At 37.8% G+C, this 24,101-nt stretch overlaps 1 protein-coding gene across 4 annotated transcripts; it reads right to left on the bottom strand.

Annotated features, from left to right (window-relative positions):
• Positions 1–17,056: 17,056 nt before the first annotated feature.
• Positions 17,057–22,297, bottom strand: LOC107762925 ((-)-camphene/tricyclene synthase, chloroplastic). 4 transcript variants are annotated; one of them, XM_075248556.1, is made up of 7 exons: positions 21,930–22,297; positions 21,550–21,808; positions 21,068–21,464; positions 18,891–19,109; positions 18,565–18,703; positions 18,252–18,365; positions 17,057–17,458 (listed from the first exon to the last, which is right to left on the bottom strand). In XM_075248556.1, the coding sequence occupies exons 1-7, from the start codon at positions 22,185–22,187 to the stop codon at positions 17,153–17,155; spliced, it is 1,692 nt and encodes a 563-aa protein (XP_075104657.1). In that variant the 5' UTR covers positions 22,188–22,297; the 3' UTR covers positions 17,057–17,152. The 4 variants fall into 4 exon arrangements, with proteins under 4 accessions (XP_075104657.1, XP_075104656.1, XP_075104655.1 ...); XM_075248555.1 differs by having other exon boundaries at positions 17,059–17,458; positions 18,117–18,365; positions 18,661–18,703; XM_075248554.1 differs by having other exon boundaries at positions 17,059–17,458; positions 18,117–18,365.
• Positions 22,298–24,101: the final 1,804 nt, after the last annotated feature.

A 24,101-nucleotide genomic window follows, 5' to 3' on the forward strand; every position in this document is an offset into this window, starting at 1 on the left:
TAATTCTTTTATGTATTTCTGTGCATATTTATCCATAATTGCGAGGCAAATATTGAGTTTTAGCCTACGAGGTAAGTGCCTAGGCGGCGTTAAATGTGACTCGTTAAGTCGGGTAAATAGTTATGAGGTCTTCATGCCTCACATTTTTCTGTCAGCATTGTGAAAATTCGAAATGAGGTTTTGGTTAATATGAGGTTAATTGGCGATGTTGTAATCGATTATGAACAACTATTAAGACCAGAGATGTGGTGATGGGCATACATATGATATGCTTCATGTTCTGATATCATTATGGTAATACGGTGCTTGTAATGCTGAGATTAGTGTTATTGATATATACATTGTGGTGCTTTGTTGGGTTGTGGATGTGTTGTTAGGAGTTGTTTTGGTGTTACTCTGGCAGGTGGATAGGCCCCATTTACAGGGGAGACTCTGCCAAAATTTTTGAAAAATTTGGGAGTTAGTAAAATTTGGGGGATTGAGACGTGTGAAAGAAGAGATAAATTATGTTATGTGTTTGAGGGAGGACTCTACTTCTCATTCAAGGGCGAATGATCCTAAGTGGGGGAGAATGTAACACCCCGGAAGAATTTCGAAGTACTTCAACACTATCAAGAAAGTTAATGTGTGGTAAGCACGAGTGGCAATAGCCAGTTGAGACTAATACCGTGTGTTGATGTGAAAATCAGGCCTTTTGGAAATGTTTGGAGTGTAAGAAATTGGTTTCAAAGTTTATAAGTATGGATAAAAGAAATAATCTCAACTGAGATGGTATTGTCGGACCCATGTTAAATTGCGGAACATAAAATCACCTGCGAATATGTGTGTAAGAATACACTCAGTAATTTAATGTCCTTAGAAAGATTCCTGGCACATTCAAGGACGAACGTATGTGTAAGAGGTGGATAATGTAACGACCCGACTTGTCGTTTTATGAATTTATGCCTCGTTCAGTGATTTAAGGTCTCGAGCAGCTTCGTAATATGTATTATGACCCGCGGGTGTGGTCGATTTTGATTTTCGGAAAATTCAGGATTAAATTGAAAGAACAATTCTCACTTTTGAAGCTTAAATGAAAAGAGTTGACCATACTTGGAATTTTGAGTAAACGACCTCGGAATAGAGTTTTGATTATTCCAATAGCTCCGTATGGTGATTTTGGACTAGGAGTGTGTCCGAAAAATTATTTGGAAGCCCGTAGTTAAATTAAGCTTGAAATGGCGAAAATATGAAGTTTAAGTTGGAAGTTTGATCAAGGAGTTGACTTTTGATATCGGGGTCGAAATCCAGTTCTGAAAATTTTCATAGGTCCGTTATATCATTTATGACTTGTGTGCAAAATTTGAGGTCAATCGGACTTGATTTGATAGGTTTCGGCGTCGAATGTAGAAGTTGAAATTTCTTAGTTTCATTAAGCTTGAATTGGGGTATGATTCATAGTTTTAGCGTTGTTTGATGTGATTTGAGGTTTCGACTAAGTCCGTAATATGTTTTGAGACTTGTTGGTATGTTTGGACGGGGTCCCGAGTGGCTCGGGGTGAGTTTTGAGGTGGTTTCGGACCATTTCTAGGCTATTTTTAGTTGCTGGTTTTTGGCCACTGAGGTATGCATCGCAATCACGGACAAACGGCCGCGATCGATAAGAGCAATTTTGCTGTTTGGACACTGTGAATCGCGATCGTGGAAGCCTTTTCGCGATCGCATTGAGAAAATCTCTATTGCACTGACCCGACTTTGGAAGCTTATATCTCGCAATCTATAAGTAATGTGGAGATAATCCAAATAAAAGTTATAGCCCTTTGTGTCTAGTTTTCAGAAAGGTAAACCATTTATCATTTAGAGTTGTGTACAAAAGGTTATGATTGATATAGTATAGGCTGTCTGGGAAGATGTTGGAAATCGCTAAGAAGAAATTTGTGCTGCACAGGGTTAAATTTTGGCAGCTTATATATCGAAATCTATAAGGAACTGAAGATGAGCAAAACATTAAAGTTGTAGTCCTTGGTATCTAGTTTTCAGAAAGTTAAACCATTTGCAATTTGGAGTTTTGTACCAAAAGTTATGACCATTATACTAGAGGCTGTCTGGAAGAGCTGGGCACTTGTTCTTCGCGATCGCGAAGCATTTTCCGCAATCGCGAATTTTGGCTTAGAAAAGTTGTGCTTCACGATCGCAAAGCATTTTCCGCGATCGCAAAGAGTAAATACCTGGGCAGTAGCTATATTTCGAGGTTCCAGCCATTTTTAACATATTTGAAGCTTTGGAGCTCGGATTGAAGCGATGTTTGAGGCGATTTTCTCCGTATGGATTGGGGTAAGTGTTCTATATCCTAAAGTGTTTATATTTCATGAATCTATGATTATATTCATCATTTAATTCGGATTTTAATGGAAGAAAAATTTAGGATTTGGAGGTCGAGTTGTTATCGGAATTTGATAAAATTGGTATGGTTGAACTCGTATCGGAATGGGTGTTCGGATTTCATAAAAATTATGTCGGGTTCCGAGAGGCGGGCCCCGCATTGACTTTTGTTGACTTTTTGAAATAAATTTCTAAGTCGGCGTATTATTATCCGGAATTGTTTCCGATGAATTTTAATGAAGTTGTACAATTAATTTGTATAGATTTGAGCTGTCCGGAGGTCAATTCAAGCAAGAAGGCGATTTCGGAATATCGGCATAACTTCAAAAAGGTAAGTATCTTTCCTAACCTCGAGTAGGGGAATTACCCCTTAGGCATTGAGTCTTATGTGAAAATTGTGTGATTGGAATTATATTATCATGTGAGGGAGAGTGTAAAGCACGGAGGGTAATGTCGTGCCATTTGAGAGTGTAAAGCACGAAGGATGATGCCGTGCCATTGAGAGTGTAAAGCACGAAGGGTGATGCCGTGCTATTTCAATTATATTATCAGGTGAGGATGAGAGTAAAAGCACGAAGAGTGATGTCGTGCAATTATTTTTATATTATCATATATTCATGGCACGAAGGATATTTCCGTGCAGGCGAGGACAAGAGACATACATTATATTGTGATATCGTTTTGTTGTGTATACATTCATGCCTTTATCTTGAGATGTTATTGTGCACCTATGTTTTCTATGTGACTTGTAGTCGTTGTTGCTTCCTATGTGCCTCCACTTTATTTATTTTATTGTTATTGGTATTTCTCCCACCTAGTTGGTACTGTTATATGTATGCACGGTGAGAAAGATATAAATACACGAAGGGAGTTATCGTGCCAATTGATATGATTTAAATAAATGCACGAAGGGTGTTGCCGTGCCAATTGATTTGGTCTACATATATATATATATATTGGGTGAGAATGAGACAAGTGCACGAAGGTATTGTCGTGCCATTTGATGTGATATGTTGAATATATTTCTCACGCCAGAAAAGTTAAATGAGGTGTCACATGGTGACTTTTATTTGAAAGAATTATATTAGAAAGATATTTACTTGAAAGAAGTATATTTGAAAGATATTTACTTGAAAGAATTATATTTGAAAGATATTTACTTGAAAGAATTATATTCGGAAGATATTTATTTGAAAGAATTATATTCGAAAGATATTTATTTGAAAGAATTATAATGGAAAGATATTTATTTGAAGGAAGTATATTCGAAATATATTTATTGAAAAGGATTATATTCTAGAGACTTTTATTGAAAAACTTATAGATAAAATCTGTATATTTTTAAGGACTTGATTAATTGGATGTGCCTGTGTTTATTATTCGTTTGAGTAATATTTATAGTGTTCCTGTTGCCTTGCTATTTAAATCTGTGATGACCCAAAATGTCATCTTTAAATTTAATGATTAATTCTATGTTCTAAGACCTCAAAAAGCACTATTTATCATTACTCGACTTGCGTGCACAGTCCGTAAAATTTTCCGTAAAGTTTTTATGTGAAAATGGATTAAAATATGAATTAGAGCTTTAAAACTTAACTGAGTAGACTTTGATCAATGTTTTGAGAAAACGGACTCGGATCAGTGTTTTTCCAAATCCAGTAGATCCGTATCGTGAATTGGGACTTGGGTGTACGCCCGGAATCAAATTCCGAGGTCCCTAGCCCGCGATATGGAATTTTGATGAAAAATTAAAAGTTTAAGTTCAAATAGTGACCGAATGTCGAATTATGTGCAAACGACCCCGGAACAGAATTTTGATGATTCCAACAGCTCCGTATGGTGATTTTTGACTTAGGAGCATGATCAGAATTTTATTTGGAAGTCCGTAGTGGAATTAGGCTTGAAATGCCGAAAGTTGAATCTTTGGAAAGTTTGACCGAGGGGTTGACTTTTTGATATCGGGGTCGAAATCCGATTCTGAAAAGTTGAGTACCTCCGTTATGTCATTTATGACTTGTGCGCAAAATTCGAGGTAAATCGGACGTGATTTGATAGGTTCCGGAGTCATTTGTAGAAATTAGAAATTTCAAAGTTTATTAGGCTTGAATCTATGTGCGATTCGTGTTTTTAGCGTTGTTGGATGTGATTTGTGGATTCGACTAAGTTTGTATGGTGTTTTAGGACTTGTTGGTATATTTGATTGAAGTCCGGGGGGCCTCGGGTGTGTTTCGGATGCTCAACGGGTCATTTTTGGACTTAGAGAAGTAGCAGATTTTTCTGGTTTTTGTTACAGAAGTTTGTTCTTCGCGTTCGCGAAGGTGTGGTCAGTAGAAGCATCACCAACGAGAGGAGTAGGTCGCGTTCGCGAAGAGTGTTCTGAGTGTGAGGTTTTGTTCTTTGTGTTCGCGAAGGGGAGGACGCGAACGCGAACGCGAAGGTATGGTCTGTGTGTGCATCGCGAACGCGTGAGTGGCGTTGCGTTCGCGAAGGAGAGCAAGGCAGCTGGGAACCCCAGTCTTTTGTTCTATGCGTTCCCGAGATAAGGGATGCGTTCGCGAAGGTCTGAGTTTGCAAAGCTTCGCGTTCGCGAAGAGGAAAGTTGGGAAGCACATTTTTGTGCTTCGCGAACGCGAGGCAAAGGTCGCGTTCGTGAAGAAGAAACCACTGTTTTTAACGATTTGGAGCTCGGATTGAGGCTATTTTTGGGAGATTTTCAGAGAAAACATCGGGATAAGTGTTCTTAACTTAATCTTGGTTAGATTATCCGAATCCATCACTGTTTTTAACATTTAATTGGTGATTTAAGTTGGAACAATTTGAAAAACCCTCATGGATAAATTTGAGGGTCGAATTGTTATTGGAATTTAGTCATTTTAGTATGGTTAGACTCGCGATTGAATGAGCGTTCATATTTCGTAACTTTCGCCGGATTCCGAGACGTGGGCCCATTTTTGAGTTAATTTCGGATTTTTATTGAAAAATATAGTATTTTCTTATAGAATTAATTCTATAATTTTTGTTGACTGTATCGAATTATTTATGACTAGATACGAGTTGATCGGAATCGAAACATCGAGGAAAAAGCATACTACTTGGTTAAATTGGAGCAAGTCGATGTAAGTGACTTGTATAACCTTGTGTGGGGGAAATTTTTCCTAGGACTGGTATTAATTGTAATGTGATGAAAGTCATGTACACGAGGTGACGAGTGTGTACACAGACTAAATAGAAAGGATTTTGTGTTTAAATTATGATCACTGTTGCATATTAATTAAATTATTAAATCTTGTTATATTCTCCATCATTGATTTGATTTGTATACTTTAAATTTGCTTGACCTTTTCCTGCTAATTGTTTTATCTGTTTGGTTGAAACTTGGTTTCTTTTATTCTGTGCATTACTTGAAATTGATTTCCTTTAAATTAGATATTATTAATATGAAGTAATTGACATTTTAGATTTGGTATTGAAGCAACGTATTAAAGATTTTGAAATATTATTTTGCTAAATTATTTATTTCCTGAATATTTTTGTAAGATTTTCGTACTCATTGTGATGGAACCGTGAGCACTTTATTATGGAAAAATATTATTGTTGAATTATTTTGACATGAGTCGTGAGCTCTTTATTATGAAAAAATATTGTTGTTGATTTATTTTGGCAAATTGAAATATTTGGGTACTTGAGGTGCAAATTATGATATATTGTGATATTGATACGCATGCGGTGGTATAAGGTCTGGGTATTGAAACGCATGCGGTGAGATAAGGGTGGCTTGATACGCGTGGCTAGTAGGGGGAATTACTAAAAGTCATGCGGTGTGATAAGGATGGCTAAAACGCGGGATGCTATTTCGGGAAAAATATTTTCTTTAAAATAAATTGTGAAGGCTCCCGCGGTGAGATAAGGAAATGAGATATTGTGAATTAAATTATGATTTGGGACTACGAGGCGGTACCTCGGTAGTGCCCTTGTTGATATTGATTTATGGCCGTAGTTGCCTTTGAGTTTTATTGTGATTTTTCTTAAAGTTGAAAAGGAATTCTGTTTTGTTTCCACGAGGTATTTATTTGCCATTATTTGGTGTAATTAAATGTGACATACTACTTGATTCATTTCCATTATCATTTTATCTTATTAAATTGTTTAAACATTTTTCCATATCATTATCTATTCTCCAGTAGGGCCTGACCTGACCTCGTCACTACTCTATCGAGGTTAGGCTTGGTACTTACTGGGTACCGCTGTGGTGTACTCATACTACGCTTCTGCACATCTTTTTTGTGCAGATCCGGGTACATTTTACTAGTCTAGACGTCAGTAAGTTATCTGTGCACGGAGACTTTGAGGTATATCTGCCAGCGTCCGCAGACTCCGTAGTCCCCTTCTATCATTTTTATGTTGCTTCCTTATTTTTCTTTAGACCTTGATACATAGAGACATTAAGAATAAATTTTTAGAAGCTTGTGACTTATTTCTACCGGGTTTTGGGAGTTGTAATTATTTGAATTGTAGTTTATTTATTTCAGATATTTATGATTATTCCGCATTGATAGGATTACCTAGTCTTAGAGCACGACCTCCTAGGGAGGGAATTTGGGGTCGTGACAAGTTGGTATCAGAGTACTAGATTCATAGGTGTTATGAGTCACAAGCAGGTTTAGTTGAGTCTTGTGGATCGGTACGGAGACGTCTGTACTTATCTTCGATAGGCTATAGAACTGTTAGGAAATATTCACTTCTTTGATTCCTTATCGTGCGCCTTTGTTGATTTCAAAATTCTAAACAATTGTCTTTCTATTCTCTCACAGATGGTGAGGACACGCACAACTGGATCTGATGATCAGACACCCGCGCCCCCTGTTGGAGCCGCAAGAGGCCGGGGTCGGGGCAGAGGCCGAGCCAAGGACCGAGGAAGACCACATGGTGCAGTATGAGCACCTGTACGAGCTGCTGCATTAGAGCCACCAATAGCTCTAGTTGGAGAGCAGGCACTTGAGATGCCTGTTACTACTCCTGCTTTTCAGGAGACTCTTGCCCAGTTTTTGAGCATGTTTGGCACTCTAGCTCAGGCAGGGTTAATTCCACTTGCTCCTGCCACATCTCAGGCCGGGGGAGGAGCACAGACTCCCGCCGCCCGTACTCCAGAACTACGGGCCCAAGTTGACCGTGCCCCAGAGATTATACCAGTGCAGCTAGTTGTCCCAGTTCGGCCTGAGATTAGGACAACAGTTTCAGAGGGGGAACAACTCAGGCTCGAGAGGTATAAGAAGTACCACCCTCCCACTTTCAGCGGTTTAGCTTCAGAGGATGCTCAGGGTTTTTTGGAGGAATGTCACTGTATCCTTCGTACTATGGGTATTGTGGATTCTAGTGGGGTTTCTTTCATGGAATTCCAGTTTAGAAGAGCAGCCTACCAGTGGTGGCGGGCATATGAGTTGGATAGTCCGGTTGAGGTAGCTTCACTTACTTGGATTCAATTTTCAGATATGTTTTTAAGGGAGTATGTTCCTTAGAGTCTTAGAGATGCATGGTGCGCAGAGTTTGAGCAGCTGCGCTAGGGTTCTATGACCGTGTCAGAATATGCGGTCTGATTCAGTAATTTGGCTAGGCATGCACCAGCCTTAGTTGCTATTGTTCGAGAATGGGTTCGCAGATTTATTGAGGGTCTTCACCCTAGTATCAGATATAGTATGGCCCGAGAGCTAGAGATGGACATCATATACCAACAAGTGGTGTTAATTGCTAGGAGATTGGAAGGTATGCGGACTCGAGAGAGGGAAGAAAGGGAAGCTAAGAGACCCTCAGATTCTGGCACATATAATAATTCTCGTGCCCCAGTTGCAGCCCGTCATGGTAGAGGTTATATGAGCCGTCCTATTCATTCAGCACTTCCAGCTTCCAGTGGTATTCCGACTACTCCCAGACCTCAGGTTCCATATTATGCACCACCAGTGTCTTCTGTACCTCCTGTACGGGGTGCTTTCAGCGGACAGTCTAGTCGATCAGGCCCAAGCCAGTCCCAGCAGCCACGTCCTCCGAGGGCTTGTTTTGAGTGTGGTGACACTCGTCATATTTTGAGAGATTGCCCCAGATTTAGGAGGGGTTCACCTCCACAGATTTATCAGGCCCCACCTATTCCACAGGGTCCTCAGGCTTCTCAGGCCATGATTACTGCACCAGTTACCACTCCACCTGCACAGCCAGCTAGAGATGGAGGTCGGGCAGGTAGATGTCTCCCTAGAGGGAGAGGCCAGGCCAGATATTATGCCCTTCCTGCTAGGACAGATGCCGTTGCATCCGATTTTGTTATCACAGGTATTATTCCGGTCTGTCATAGAGATGCATCAGTCTTATTTGATCCAGGATCCACTTATTTTTATGTGTCATCTTATTTTTTCCCGTATTTGGGTGTATCACGTGATTCCTTGAGTTCTTCTGTTTATGTATCTACACCCGTGGGTGAATCTATTATTGTGGACCGTGTGTATCAGTCGTGTTTAATTGTTATCAGTGGTTTTGAGACCAGAGCTGATTTATTATTGCTCAGTATGGTGGATTTCGATATTATTTTGGGCATGGACTGGTTGTCGCCCTATCACGCTATTCTTGATTGTTATGCCAAGACGGTGACATTGGCTATACCAGGTCTACCACGGCTATAGTGGAGAGGTACCTTGGATCATGTTCCTAGCAGGGTTGTTTCATTTCTTAAAGCTCAACAAATGGTTGAGAAGGGGTGTGATGCGTATCTGGCCTATGTGAGAGATGTTAGTATTGATACTCCTACTGTAGAGTCAGTTCATGTAGTAAGGGAATTTCCTGATGTATTTCCAGCGGATCTTCCGGGTATGCCACCCGACAGGGATGTTGACTTTGGCATTGATTTGTTACCGGGCACTCGGCCCATTTCTATTCCACCATACTGTATGGACCCAGCAGACTTGAAAGAATTAAAAGAACAGTTACAGGAATTGCTGGATAAGGGCTTTTTTCGGCCCAATGTATCGCCTTGGGGTGCTCCTGTCTTATTTGTAAAGAAGAAAGATAGTTCTATGCGGATGTGTATTAATTACCGCCAGCTGAACAAGGCTACAGTGAAGAACAGGTACCCATTGCCACGTATTGATGACCTATTTGATTAGCTTCAGGGTGCCAGAGTGTTTTCTAAGATCGATTTGTGTTCAGGCAGTCATCAGTTGAAGATTCAAGAGCCAGATATCCCAAAGACTGCTTTCAGGACTCGGTACGGTCATTTCGAGTTCCTTGTGATGTCTTTTGGGCTGACCAACGCCCCAGCAACATTTATGCACTTAATGAGTAGAGTATTTCAGCCCTATCTTGATTCTTTCATCATTGTATTTATTGATGACATTCTGGTGTATTCCCGCAGTCGGGAAGATCATGAACAACACCTGAGGATTGTGCTGCAGATTTTGAGAGAAAAGAAGTTATATGCAAAATTCTCAAAGTGTGAGCTCTGGCTTGATTCTGTGGAATTTTTGGGTCATATAGTTTCATGCGAGGGGATCAAGGTAGATCTGAAGAAGATTGAAGCGGTGCAGAATTGGTCCAGACCGTCATCAGTTACGGAAATCCAGAGTTTCCTTGGTTTGGCTGGGTATTATCGCCGATTTTTAAAGGGTTTCTCTTCTATTGCTGCATATATGACCAAATTGACCCAGAAGGGTGCTCCGTTCAGGTGGACCAAGGAATGTGATGAGTGCTTCCAAAAGCTCAAGACAGCTTTAACTACAGCCCAAGTATTGGTATTACCTATAGGTACATGATCTTATACTGTGTATTGTGATGCATCGCGTATTGGTCTCGGCGCAGTGTTAATGCAAGACGGTAGGGTGATTTCCTACATGTCCAGACAGTTAAAGGTGCATGAGAAGAATTATCCTGTACATGACCTGGAGTTAGCAGCTATTGTTCATGCCTTAAAAATTTGGCGGCATTATTTGTACGGTGTCCATTGTGAGATCTACACCGATCACCGGAGTCTACAACATCTGTTTAAATAGAAGGATCTTAATTTGCGGCAGCGGAGATGGTTGGAGTTGCTTAAGGATTATGATATCACCATTCTCTATCATCCTGGGAAGGCCAATGTGGTGGCCGATGCCTTGAGTCGTAAGGCGGAGAGTTTGGGCAGCTTAGCATATTTACCGGTAGCAGAGAGACCTTTAGCCTTGGATGTTCAGGCCTTGGCCAACCAGTTTGTTAGATTGGATGTTTCCGAGCTGAGTCGAGTTTTGGCTTGCGTGGTTTCTGAGTCTTCTCTTTATGATCGTATTAGGGAAAGTCAGTATGATGACCCCCATCTGTTTGTCCTTAAGGATACAGTTCAGCATGGTGATGATAAGGAAGTCACTATTGGAGATGACGGTGTATTACGGATGCAGGGCAGGCTATGTGTGCCTAATGTGGACGGTTTGCATGATTTGATTCTCTAGGAAGCTCACAGTTCGCGGTACTCCATTCATCCGGGTGCTACAAAGATGTATCAGGACTTGAGACAGCACTATTGGTGGAGGCAGATGAAGAAAGACATAGTGAGGTATGTATCTCGGTGTCTAAATTGTCAACAGGTGAAATATGAGCATCAGCGACCGGGTGGATTACTTCAGAAGTTAGAGATTCCATAATGAAAATGGGAGCGAATCACTATGGATTTCGTTGTTGGGCTCCCACGGACTCAGCAGAAGTTTGATGCAGTTTGGGTGATTGTGGATAGGCTGACCAAATCAGCTCATTTCATTCTTGTGATTACTACTTACTCTTCAGAGCAGCTGGCTCAGGTATATATTCGCGAGATTGTCAGACTTCACGGTGTATCGGTATCTATCATCTCTGACCGGGGTACACAGTTTACCTCACGGTTTTGGAGGGCAGTACAACGTAAGTTGGGTACTCGGGTAGAGTTGAGTACAATATTTCACCCTCAGACGGACGGACAATCCGAACGCACTATTCAGATGCTGGAGGATATGTTTCGTGCGTGTGTGATAGATTTTGGGGGTGCTTGGGATCAGTTCTTACCACTTGCGGAGTTTGCTTACAACAACAGTTACCAGTCAAGCATTCAGATGGCTCCGTATGAGGCTTTGTATCGTAGGCGGTGCCGGTCTTCAGTGGGTTGGTTCGAACCGGGCGAGGCTAGACTATTGGGTACAGACTTGGTTCAGGGTGCCTTGGAAAAGGTTAAGTTGATTCATGATCGACTTCGTACAGCACAATCTAGACAAAAGAGTTATGCGGATCAGAAGGTTCGTGATGTTGCATTCATGGTTGGTGAGCGGGTATTGCTCCAGGTTTCGCCTATGAAGGGGGTGATGAGGTTCGGGAAGAAGGGCAAGTTGAGCCCTAGGTATATTGGGTTGTTTGAGATTCTTGAAAGAGTTGGAGAAGTGGCTTATAGACTTGCGCTACCACCTAGTCTCTCTGTGGTTCATCCGGTATTCCATGTTTCTATGCTTCGAAAATATCACGGCGATCCGTCTCATATGTTAGACTTCAGTTCGGTTCAGTTGGACAAGGATCTATCTTATGTTGAGGAATCAGTGGCAATTTTAGATAGGCAAGTTCGAAAGCTGAGGTCAAAGAACATTGCTTCCGTGATGGTTCATTGGAGGGGTCATCCGGTCGAGGAGGCGACTTGGGAGGCCGAGCATGGTATGCGCAACCGTTATCCACACTTATTCACCAGCTCAGGTACTTTTTCTAACTCCGTTCGAGGACGAACGTTTATTTTAGAGGTGAAGAATGTGATGACCCAAAATGTTATCTTTAAATTTAATGATTAATTCTGTGTTCTAAGACCTCGAAAAGTACTATTTATCATTACTCGACTTACGTGCGCAGTCCGTAAAATTTTTCGAAAATTTTTTATGTGAAAATGGATTAAAATATGAATTAGAGCTTTAAAACTCAACTGAGTTGACTTTGATCAACATTTTGAGAAAATGGACTCGGATCAGTGTTTTTACAGTTCCGGTATGTCCGTATCATAAATTGAGACTTGGGCGTATGCAAAATTAAAAGTTTAAGTTCAAATAGTGAACGGATGTCGAATTATTTGCAAAAGACCCCGGAATAGAATTTTGATGATTCCAACAACTCCGTATGGTGATTTTAGACTTAGGAGCATGATCGGAATTTTATTTGGAAGTCCGTAGTGGAATTAGGCTTGAAATGCCGAAAGTTGAATTTTTGGGAAGTTTGACCGAGGGGTTGACTTTTTGATATCGGGGTCGAAATCCGATTCTAAAAATTTGAGTACCTCCGTTATGTCATTTATGACTTGTGCGCAAAATTCGAGGTAAATCGGACGTGATTTGATAGGTTCCAGAGTCATTTGTAGAAATTAGAAATTTCAAAGTTTATTAGGCTTGAATCTATGTGCGATTCGTATTTTTTAGCGTTGTTGGATGTGATTTGAGGATTCGACTAAGTTTGTATAGTGTTTTAGGACTTGTTGGTATGTTTGGTTGAGGTCCCGGGGGCCTTGGGTGTGTTTCGGATGCTCAACGGGTCATTTTTGGACTTAGAGAAGTAGCAGGTTTTTCTGGTTTTTGTTGCAGAAGTTTGTTCTTCGCGTTCGCGAAGGTGTGGTCAGTGGAAGCATCGCGAACGCAAGGAGTAGGACGCGTTCGCGAAGAGTGTTCTGAGTGTGAGGTTTTGTTCTTCGCGTTCGCGAAGGGGAGGACGCGAATGCGAAGGTATGGTCTGTGTGTGCATCGCGAACGCGTGAGTGGCGTCACATTCGCGAAGGAGAGCGAGGCAGCTGGGAACCCCAGTCTTTTGTTCTACGCGTTCGCGAAGGTCTGAATTTGCAAACCTTCACGTTCGCGAAGCGTTGGTCGCGTTCGCGAAGAGGAAAGTTGGGCAGCACATTTTTGTGCTTCGCGAACGCGAGGCAAGGGTCGCGTTCGCGAAGAAGAAACCACTGGACAGAATGTTTAAGTTTCGTCCCATTTTCTATTTTTAACGATTTGGAGCTCAAATTGAGGTGAATTTTGGGAGATTTTCAGAGAAAACATCGGGGTAAGTGTTCTTAACTTAATCTTGGTTAGATTACCCGAATCCATCACTATTTTTAACATTTAATTGGTGATTTAAGTTGAAAATTTTGAAAAACCCTCATGGATAGATTTGAGGGTCGAATTGTTATTGGAATTTAGTCATTTTAGTATGGTTAGACTCGCGATTGAATGAGCATTCATATTTCTTAACTTTCGACGGATTCCGAGACGTGAGCCCATTTTTGAGTTAATTTTGGATTTTTATTGAAAAATATAGTATTTTCTTATAGAATTAATTCTATAATTTTTGTTGATTGTATCGAATTATTTATGACTAGATACGAGTCGATCAGAATCGAAAAATCGAGGAAAAGTATACTACTTGGTTAAATTGGAGCAAGTCGAGGTAAGTGACTTGTCTAACCTTGTGTGGAGAAAATTTCCCCTAGGATTGGTATTAATTGTAATGTGATGAAAGTCATGTACACGAAGTGACGAGTGTGTATACGGATTAAATGTGAAGGATTTTGTGTTTAAATTATGAGGATCACTGTTGCATATTAATTAAATTATTAAATCTTGTTATATTCTCTATCATTGATTTGATTTGTATACTTTAAATTTGCTTGACCTTTTCCTGCTAATTGTTTTATCTGTTTGGTTGAAACTTGGTTTCTTTTATTCTGTGCATTACTTGAAATTGATTTCCTTTAAATTAGATATTATTAATATGAAGTAATTAACATTTTAAATTTGGTATTGAAGCAACGTATTAAAGATTTTGAAATATTATTTTGCTAAATTATTTATTTCTTGAATATTTTTGTAAGATTTTTGTACTCATTGTGATGGGGCCGTAGGATCTTGATTGTGGAAAAATATTATTGATGATTTATGTTGGCATGAGCCGTGAGCTCTTTATTGTGAAAAATATCGTTTATTTATTTTGGCATATTGAAATATTTGGGCACTTGAGGTGAAAATTGTGATATATTGTGATATTGATACGCATGCGGTGGTATAAGGTCTGGGTATTGAAACGCATGCGGTGAGATAAGGGTGGCTTGATACGCGTGGCTAGTAGGAGGAACTACTAGAAGTCATGCGGTGTGATAAGGATGGCTAAAATACGGGATGCTATTTCGGAAAAAATATTTTCTTTAAAATAAATTGTGAATGCTCCCGCGGTGAGATAAGAAAATGAGATATTGTGAATTAAATTATTATTTGGGACTACGAGGCGGTACCTCGGTAGTGCCCTTGTTGATATTGATTTATGGCCGTAGTTGCCTTTGATTTTTATTGTGATTTTTCTTAAAGTTGAAAAGGAATTCATTTTTGTTTCCACGAGGTATTTATTTGCCATTATTTGGTGTAATTAAATGTGACATAGTACTTGATTCATTTCCATTATCACTTTATCTTATTAAATTGTTTAAATATTTTTCCATGTCATTATCTATTCTCCAGTAGGGCCTGACCTGACCTCGTAACTACTCTACCGAGGTTAGGCTTGACACTTACTGGGTACCGCTGTGATGTACTCATACTACGCTTCTGGACATCTTTTTTGTGCAGATCCGGATACATCTTACCAGTCTAGACGTCAGTGAGTTACCTGCGCACGGAGACTTCGAGGTATATCTGCCAGCGTCCGCAGACTTCGGAGTCCCCTTCTCTCATTTTTATGTTGCTTCCTTATTTTTCTTTAGACCTTGATACATTGATACATTAAGAATAAATTTTTAGAAGATTGTGACTTATTTCTACCGGGTTTTGGGAGTTGTAATTATTTGAATTGTAGTTTATTTATTTTAGATATTTATGATTATTCCGCATTGATAGGCTTACCTAGTCTTAGAGACTAGGTGCCATCACGACCTCCTACGGAGGGAATTTGGGGTCGTGACAAGTTGGTATCAGAGCTTTAGGTTCATAGGTGTCATGAGTCACAAGCAGGTTTAGTAGAGTCTTGCGGATCGGTACGGAGACGTCTGTACTTATCTTCGAGAGGCTATGGAACCGTTAGGAAATATTCTCATACTACACTTCTGCATATTTTTGTGCAGAGACAGGTATTGAAGATATCGGATTCGGATAGAGATTAGAGTATGATTGCAAGGATTCAAGGTAGGACTGCTTGGCCATCGCAGTCCCTTGGAGTCTTTCCATTTTGTTGTACTGATAATTTTTTATTCGATCAGTACTGTATATTCGATCCTTGGGATAATTTCATGTATTCAATTAGAGTTGGTGACTCAGTATTACCAGTCTTGGGAGGTTGTATTAAATTATATGTTTTAAAAAAAATGGCTTGACTTATGATTATAATCGGTTTTACTTAGTCTTAGAGACTAGGTGCCATCACGACGCCTGCGATGCGATTTTTGGGTCGTGACAATTGGACATCGGTTGAAAAATTAAATTAAAAACTATTTATAACTTCGGTGAAAAGGGCGAAATCAAATTGGACTAGTTCATCATATCATGTTCCTCTAGGAAATTTTCCAAATTTTGTTATAATTTATTTTGCATTTCGTTTTCAAGTACTCAAATAGCTAGCGGCTAGCCTAGCTAGGGAAAATTAGAGAATTCTTGAATCCATTTTGTGGATACAAAGTTGGCTCAATTAAAGTACTCAAGGGCCCTTAGATCCTAATGACTGAAATAGAATTTGCTTCTGATGAAGAGACTTAAGAGCGAGACATATAGAAACAGTCTCATCAAGAATTAAACTGAGGTTAAGAATTAATGGGCTTGTTACTCCTTTCAATATTTCTTACTAAAATAAAATTGATTTTCTCTATAGTGGACGTGTTATGTATCAAATCATGTTCAGGGGCGGCCAGAAGATAAAGCCGCTAAAGCGGTGGGTTTAGGCCCCAGAATTTTTGGGGCTCCAATTTTTGTTTTCCAATTTTTATTTGATGTCCGGTATTTAATTTGAGGCATTGATTAATTCGAATTCGTACGGTGTAAAGTTCATTAAAGTGAGACCGTTCCTGAGAAGGGATTTTTTTTCATTCCAAATACTGAAACCGAATACTTTCGGTTAAAAAGGGAGATATACTATCCATCCACCACAACTCTTTTTCGGAGGCCCCAAATTTTTTTAAGAAAATATAAAGTATTTCAAAGTAGAAAAGTAAAATATTTTATATAAATAAAGGATTACATTAATCATTAGAAACCGAATACTTTGATTTAAGAGTCGAGACATATAGAAACAGACTCATCAAGAATTAAACTGAGGTTAAGAATTAATGGGCCTGTTACTCCTTTCAATATTTGTTACTGATTTTCTCTATAGTGAACGTGTTACGTATCAAATCATGTTAAATCATGTCTTCGTTTCTCATAACATAAATCACGTCTTCAATTCTTTAAGCTGCGCTTTATTTGCAGTCACATTTCTCATAACATAGACACACTTGTCAATGCCATCTAGCTACCCAAAACACAGCTGTTTTGGCCCTTCCATTCATAATAGTTTAGATACGTAGTGTTTTTTGTCCTTTTTTTTTTTTTTTTTTTTTCACAGTGATCTTTCTTGATAAGAAATGCATAATAGAATTAACCCAAATAACCGTCCACCCAATCAAAAAGTAGCCAGTGAAGGTATAATATATGCATAAGTTATGTATTATATGTGTATAATAGTATATAATCAATGTAAAATTTATGTATATAGCTAAAAAAAAGTAAACAATAAATATGACTGGCTATTTGTTTAAAGATATAAAAACCAAAATTAGGATATGACTTCATGGAATTAAAGTTAAGATGGGCTCAAAAAATAATTTGGAAATGCGATTTTTAATCTCAAAATTTTGAATTCCATGTCCGTCTCCATGCTGGTAAATGATTTGACCCGTTCTTACAATATTTACTGCACATCCAATGAATGTTTCAGAAAATAATGAGTTCTCCCTTTGAGCTGTGTTTATCAGGAGTTTCCATGTCTCCTTTATACGAAGTCTTATGTGTTCTCTTGCCTCTTCTTCTGAAGCTCCCTTTTCGTTCATGTAACATTGAATAGACTTGGGAACGTCACCCCTCCTCAATTCTTCCTGAATTAATTATAGGAAATAGATAAATTAAATGAATCGAGACATATATATAGAATTTGTTACATCTATTTATTATATTTATTTTGAAGGCCAAACAATTTCAGCGTTGAAAATATGTATACTTTTGTCCTTGAAAATAGCACATATGCAGTTTTCGGACTGGTAATTGAAAAATAGAAGCATTTGTAAAGTCATTAAAAATTAGCCACTATTTTGCTGAAACATAGAAAGTAACAACATAATATGCTAAATTATGGATCTCCTCCGTATAAACTTTAGCATATTATGTTGGAATTCCAGCACACGAAAAGTTCCAGCATAATATCCTAGATTATGAAGCTTCTGCGTATTCTAACATATTATGTTGGAACTCCAGCACATTATGTTGGAATCTCATATGTAAAAAAATTCGAATTCTAGCATATTATGCTGGAATTTTTCCGGACTTTTAAGGGTATTTTTGTTCAAATTTTATCTTTACATGTAAAAGTGACTAAATTTCTATTACTTTTTAAAGTGTGACTATGTTTCAATTGTCATTTATAAATCTGGCTATTTCTGATCACAATGTCTCCATTCAAATATATCATTCAAATAATCTCAATTCAAGAGTCAAATATAAGTAAGTTTTATACGAGAGAAAGGTATAAAAGCATACCGATGATATCCCCAAATCGTCGGCGAAACGAAAAATTATAGCAGACCAGCGAATTATGTCAGGATATTTGCTTAAGGATTCAAATGCCTCTTTGATAACTGGATTGGTAGCAAGGGGGAAAACATGTACTAATACCATAGGAACTGCAACTGAGATCCATGCATTATCCATGTATTCTTCCAGAGTTGGCGTATATCCATTGTAGTACCACCTTGCTTCTTGTAGGTAAGATTTGCACAAATCTGCCCACTAATTAATAACTTGTCTCAAATAAAAGATGTAGCATGGATTTAATAGATTCAACTAAATCTATCAGTTTTGACATAAAACATAAATATAAATGTGAAATTTCAACAATGAACCCATAATTTTAAAAAATGCAAGTGGTTCAGAAAACGAGAAAGAGAATGAAGAAATTAGAATAACTCTCAAGTATAATGAATCTTACAGATTTTATAAGGTAGGGTAGAATGTTGATCCCTTTCTCATTGAGTACCTCATAAACTATTTCATTGGTTGTATTGAAGAGCTCAAGATAACATACTTTCATATAATCTGGAAGTTGTTCCATTGCTTCTGCCTCCCATCTGAATTTATATTTAATTATTAGAAAATCAGTAACGGAGTAATTTCTCCAATTTTCTTTGTAAAAGTCGTAATTAAAGGCACATGTCTTCCGTTAAACCGTTCTAGACAGCGAAACAATTAATTAATTAGTATAGTTAACCAATGAGCAAATGAATATATCAAATTTACTGCTTCCCTAAAGTTTACCTTTCAATAGCATTAGTGAAGACTTCCAACTCATCAGGTGTGCCATAAGCATCATAAATATCATCTATGACTGCAACAAAAGCAATGACTTTTGTCAACGTTCTTCGGCAGTAGCTGTGCTGAGGCTCAAATATTATCCCCACTGCAAAAAATAAAGCCTCCACCAGTCTATCCCTTGAAAATGGCAACTTTTCTGCAAGGCGTGTGCTCTTCCACCATCTTTCCATGAAAACTAATGTTGTATGAGAGAAATTATCAGGCATATTAATTTCTAAATAATCGATTTTAAATCTATATATTGATAGTATAATAAATTTTTAACTACCAAAGTAATTATTGGATCAAATATATTTCACATATTCTTAGATAAATATTTAAGGTATTAGAGAGTATCTCAACTCCTCCAAATTAAACCTTTTTTTCTTCCACTTTCTAGTATCCACATTAGGCCCGGCTAAATTTGGATTGGTGCCGGAACATCCCACCCACATTAAGGGATAAAACACTAATCAGAGGCATTTGTGAAAATAATAATTAAAACATATTCTTAGCCTTTGGAAAGAGAAATAACATCAAAATATAAGTAATAAAATATATTGTAGAAATTAAAAAAAAGACTTCCTTTTATTTCAGATGAACTTAATATAATTCAAGGTGAGATGCTTTGGTTTATGTTATTTGCAAACGACATAGTTCTGATTGATGAGATGCAGGGTGGTATTAACGAGAGGCTTGAGGTCTGGAGGCATACCCTTGAGTCTAAAGGTTTCAAGTTGAGCAGGACCAAGACAGAATACTTGGAATGCAAGTTCAGCGGTGTTATCCAGGAAGCAGACGGGGATGTGAGGCTTGATACGCAACTCATTCCTAAGAGGGAGAGTTTCAAGTATCTTGGGTCTGTTATTTAGAGTGATGGAGAGATTGATGAGGATGTCACACATCTTATCGGAGTAGGGTGGACGAAGTGGAGGCTCGCTTTCGATATCTTGTGCGATAAAAATGTGCCAATGAGACTTAAAGGTAAGTTCTACAAGGTAGTGGTTAGACCGACTATATTGTATAAGGCAAAGTGCCGGCCAGTCAAGAACTCCCATGTCCAGTAGATGAAAGTAGTTGAAATAAAGATGTTGAGATGGATGTGTGGGCATATTTGGTTAGATAGAATTAGGAATGAAGTTATTCGGGACAAGGTGGTAGTGGTCCCTGTGGAGGAAAAGATGCGAGAGGCGAGGCTAAGATGGTTCGGGCATGTTAAAAGGAGAAGCGCAGATGCCCCAGTCAGGAGGTGTGATAGGTTGGCCTTGGGGGGTGTGAGGAAGGTTAGAGAAAGGCCAAAGAAGTCTTATGGACAGGTGATCGGGAGGGACATGGCACAACTTGAGCTAACCAAGGACATGACCCTTAACAGGAAGGTGTGGAGGTCAAAAATTAAGGGTAGAAGGTTAGTAGGTAGTCGAGCGTTCCCCTTTGTCTTTATTTGTTCAATAGTATTACCGTTGGTATGGTATCCCTTTTATCGTTAGTCTGTTATTACCACATATCTTGTATTGTTATTACTTGCCATCAGTACTCCCTTAGTTTGTTATCACGACATATCTTGTACTGTTATTACTTGCTACCAGTACTCCTGTCATCTTCTCTTTTGTATTCTTGGATTTAGTTTTCTAAATATATATCTTGTATGATTATTATTTGCTATCAGTGCTTCTTCCATCTTTTTTTAGTCGAGGGAGGGTCTATCAGAAACAGTCTCTCTGTCCTTCCAGGGTAGGGGTAAGGCTGCGTGCATCCTACTCTCCCCAGACCTCACTTGTGAGATTACACTGAGTTATTGCTGTTGTTGTTAATATAATTCTCACCACACCCTACTCTCCCCAGACCTCACTTGTGAGATTACACTGAGTTATTGCTGTTGTTGTTAATATAATTCTCACCATCCAGATTTCATACATTATCACTTACGTTTTTCTTCTGTATAACTATTTTTCTTGTTTTGACCTTGCAGATAATTTGAAAATAATATTATTATTTTTCAAGAAAATAAGGTTTAATTCATTAAAAATAATACTAAGATATGGTGCGAATCATAGAAGAGGACATACCTTAGGGGTGCAAAATGAGAACAACTCTCATAAATATATAAAGATTAGTCACTTAAAAGATATATATCTAGTCACCTTGACAGGATTTTCAAATCTTCTTGATGTGTTGCTTGAACAATGTTGAAGTCCAACTTGGCCAGCTCCAGCAGAAGAGGATTAGCATTTGAAATATTCTCATAAATGTTAAGGTACCAACTTGTCTCAACTCTCAACATCATCCAATACAAAGGAAGTTTCAGTGCATGGCCCACTAATGCGACTGTCGGATTGTCTTGATTACTCCTATTATATTTATTCTTGAGATAATAATTCTGTAGATGTGACATTGCGAATTTATTTGCACACTCTAAAAAAGTGCTTTCAGTTTCGTCAAAGAGTAATGAAGCTTCATATAATTGTAACAATCCTTTTGTATCTTTACAGAGACTCTGCTTGAGGTTACCCTGCTCATCCTTGAAATCGTACAGTATATCTAAAACACAAGGAAGAAATTAAATAAAATGACCAAATATCAGATGCATGAAAGAAGAAGGAAATTGATTTGGCAAAAACATTACCTTGAGAGATATGAAAACCATGTTCTCTCAAGAGTCTAAATTTCAGATCTGTGACGTATAATGAATCTCTTGTGGCTGAAGTGTGCTGGTTTATGTTGCTCAAAATTTGCATGATTTCATGCTTGAAGTGGTAACTAACTCCAAACCTTTGTAAATTATCAATCAACTCCAACTTCTCTAACTCTTGTGATCCCTCAGCCATTATCATCTTCTTCATTTCCTCCTTCAGTTCGTTAAAACGCTTCATATACTTCTCTCCCTACGCAACACATTTACAATTGATGATCAGCTACGTAATCTTTTGAATGATATTACAACGAATTAATAATGCAGATAATTATATTGAATAACATGAATATGTGCTAAACAAATTATTTTACCGCATAATCATTGTGTATGGACTGAATATACTCAAAATCCCACATAGTAGGTTGGTAATTCCCTGAACGTCTAGTGGGATTTTGATCTGAAGATGAAATAGCAGAGTACTGATTAGGTGATGGTTCAGTTTTGGTAGAGAGGCAGCTGGCTTTTGGCTTTCCTCGGCTGAAAGAGGAAATTAAAAAAGTAGATGACGGAGGTCTTTTGGAGGTGGCCATGTGTAGCATCCATACGTTGGTACATATTGCCACGTCCATTATATTGATTCACTTCAATGTGTGGAGAGAATATATTTTTAGCTTAATGTTATCTAAATATATAGATTCATCTTTATAACAGGGAAAAAACTTACACATGCTTTTTGTGTGTCTCTTTATTTTGACACAGCAAATAGATATATAGAACTAAAAATAATAGTAAGTGGACGAGGGAAGTCTATGTCTTCATAATTATCATGGTACTATAAAAATAAACCTACCCTCTGAGTTTTCTTTCCACATGGAAATCATTTCCCAATCCAAAATATATGTCAAATCCTCAAATATATCTGACTTGTCTTTATCTTTTGGAAATTTCAGGAACATTTAATTGGAGTGATATTTGGGTTATCTATGATGCTTTTTCTTGGACTGTCAAGGCTGGCCAGGAAAATAAGAACTTCCTAGTTCCCTTACTCCCTCTATTTCAATTTATTGCAATTTGACTCGAAAGATATTTAAAAGAATGAAAAACTATTGAAACTTATAATTTTAAGTATGTCATCGTGTTGCTATAAAAAATTCTTCGAGTCCATCACTTAAATGGTCACTCAATTATAGAAATTTTCTAGTAAAGTCATCTTTCTTTTGTTTGTAACAGAAAAATCACTTAACTATGCTTATAGCTAGGGGTGTACAAATGAAACCGACAAACCGCACCAACCCGATAATCCGAGTCAAACCGAGAAAAAAAACCTGACTATGATTTTGTTTGATTTAGTTTGGTGTTGGAAAAACAAAACCCGACCATATTTGGTTTGGTTTGGTTTGGTTTTAACTAAAAAAAGTCAAGCCGAAACTAAACCAACCCGATATTATATGCATAGAAGTTTTAAATATATTTAATACATAAAAATATTTATGGTAGTGTAGTTTATAAATATTCTTAAGCTTTTTTATAGTTTTATCTTTTAACGTATTATTTCAAGCTTGGACTTATAATTTTTTGATGCTCCAATAGGTTTTATAGTCCATAAATGTTAGTAACTCAAAAAATTCTAAACCAAAATCAAATCAATACTAATACTAATAAAAGACATTCAATTCAATTGTACTATGAATGAAAATAGTATTGGATATCTATTTTTTAGTTTTTCCATGTTTAGATAAAATGTATAACTTATTTTTCTTTTAGTGGTTAGTCATGTAAATAATAGTACTTATTAGTCATAATTTTAAATTATGTTTGTTTTCATTATGACTAATTCATAATATTTATTTTATGCGATTTTATTATCTTTATTGTCGTCACGACCCAAAATCACACCTATCGTGATGACGCCTATCTCAGTACTAGGCAAGCCGACAACATCAATAACCCATATTTTTTTTAAGTCTGAAAACATATTAATTGAATTTAATAAAAGATCTCACAATTACAGATACAAATACACTCCTAAAATCCGGTGTCACTGAGTACATGAGCATCTATACATTACAAGTCTAGAAAAAAAGGTCTATAATGATCTGAGACCAAATACAATAAACAAGAGGATAGGGAAGGAAAGACATGGTCTGCGAAACATGGCAACTACCTGTGAATCTTCGGAAAAATCAACTCTGTGAAAGAATAAACACTCCCCGTGTCCGAGATCACCTGGATCTGCACACGAAGTGCAGGGTGTAATATGAGTACAACCAACTCAGCAAGTAACAATAATAAATAAGGAACTAAAAATAGTGACGAGCTTCTCAGCTAAGTCCAAATACAGTACTTTCCAACATAAAAGGGTAGGCATGCTTTCAAGTTCAACATTTAAAATTTCATAGTAATTTCATATCAAATTTGACTTTAACAAAAAATAATATTTTTTCGAAATTTCCAAAATAGTGATAAATGACAGCTGAAGTGCAGCAATAATGAAATCAATGCATCCTCTCAGGGTAACAATCACTTTTTCCTCACATTCACTT

The sequence above is a fragment of the Nicotiana tabacum genome, unplaced genomic scaffold (genome assembly GCF_000715075.1).
Source record: "Nicotiana tabacum cultivar K326 unplaced genomic scaffold, ASM71507v2 Un00001, whole genome shotgun sequence".
NCBI lineage: Eukaryota > Viridiplantae > Streptophyta > Magnoliopsida > Solanales > Solanaceae > Nicotiana > Nicotiana tabacum.

Bases quoted from the DNA above. Each gene is read 5' to 3' on its own strand.
- LOC107762925 (XM_075248554.1), bottom strand. From the start codon at position 22,187: ATGGACGTGGCAATATGTACCAACGTATGGATGCTACACATGGCCACC. The intron at 21,809-21,929 runs GTAAAATAATTT...TGTGTTGCGTAG, and splicing joins CCATACACAATGATTATGCG to GGAGAGAAGTATATGAAGCG. The intron at 18,704-18,890 runs GTAAACTTTAGG...ATATAAATTCAG, and splicing joins TTCACTAATGCTATTGAAAG to ATGGGAGGCAGAAGCAATGG.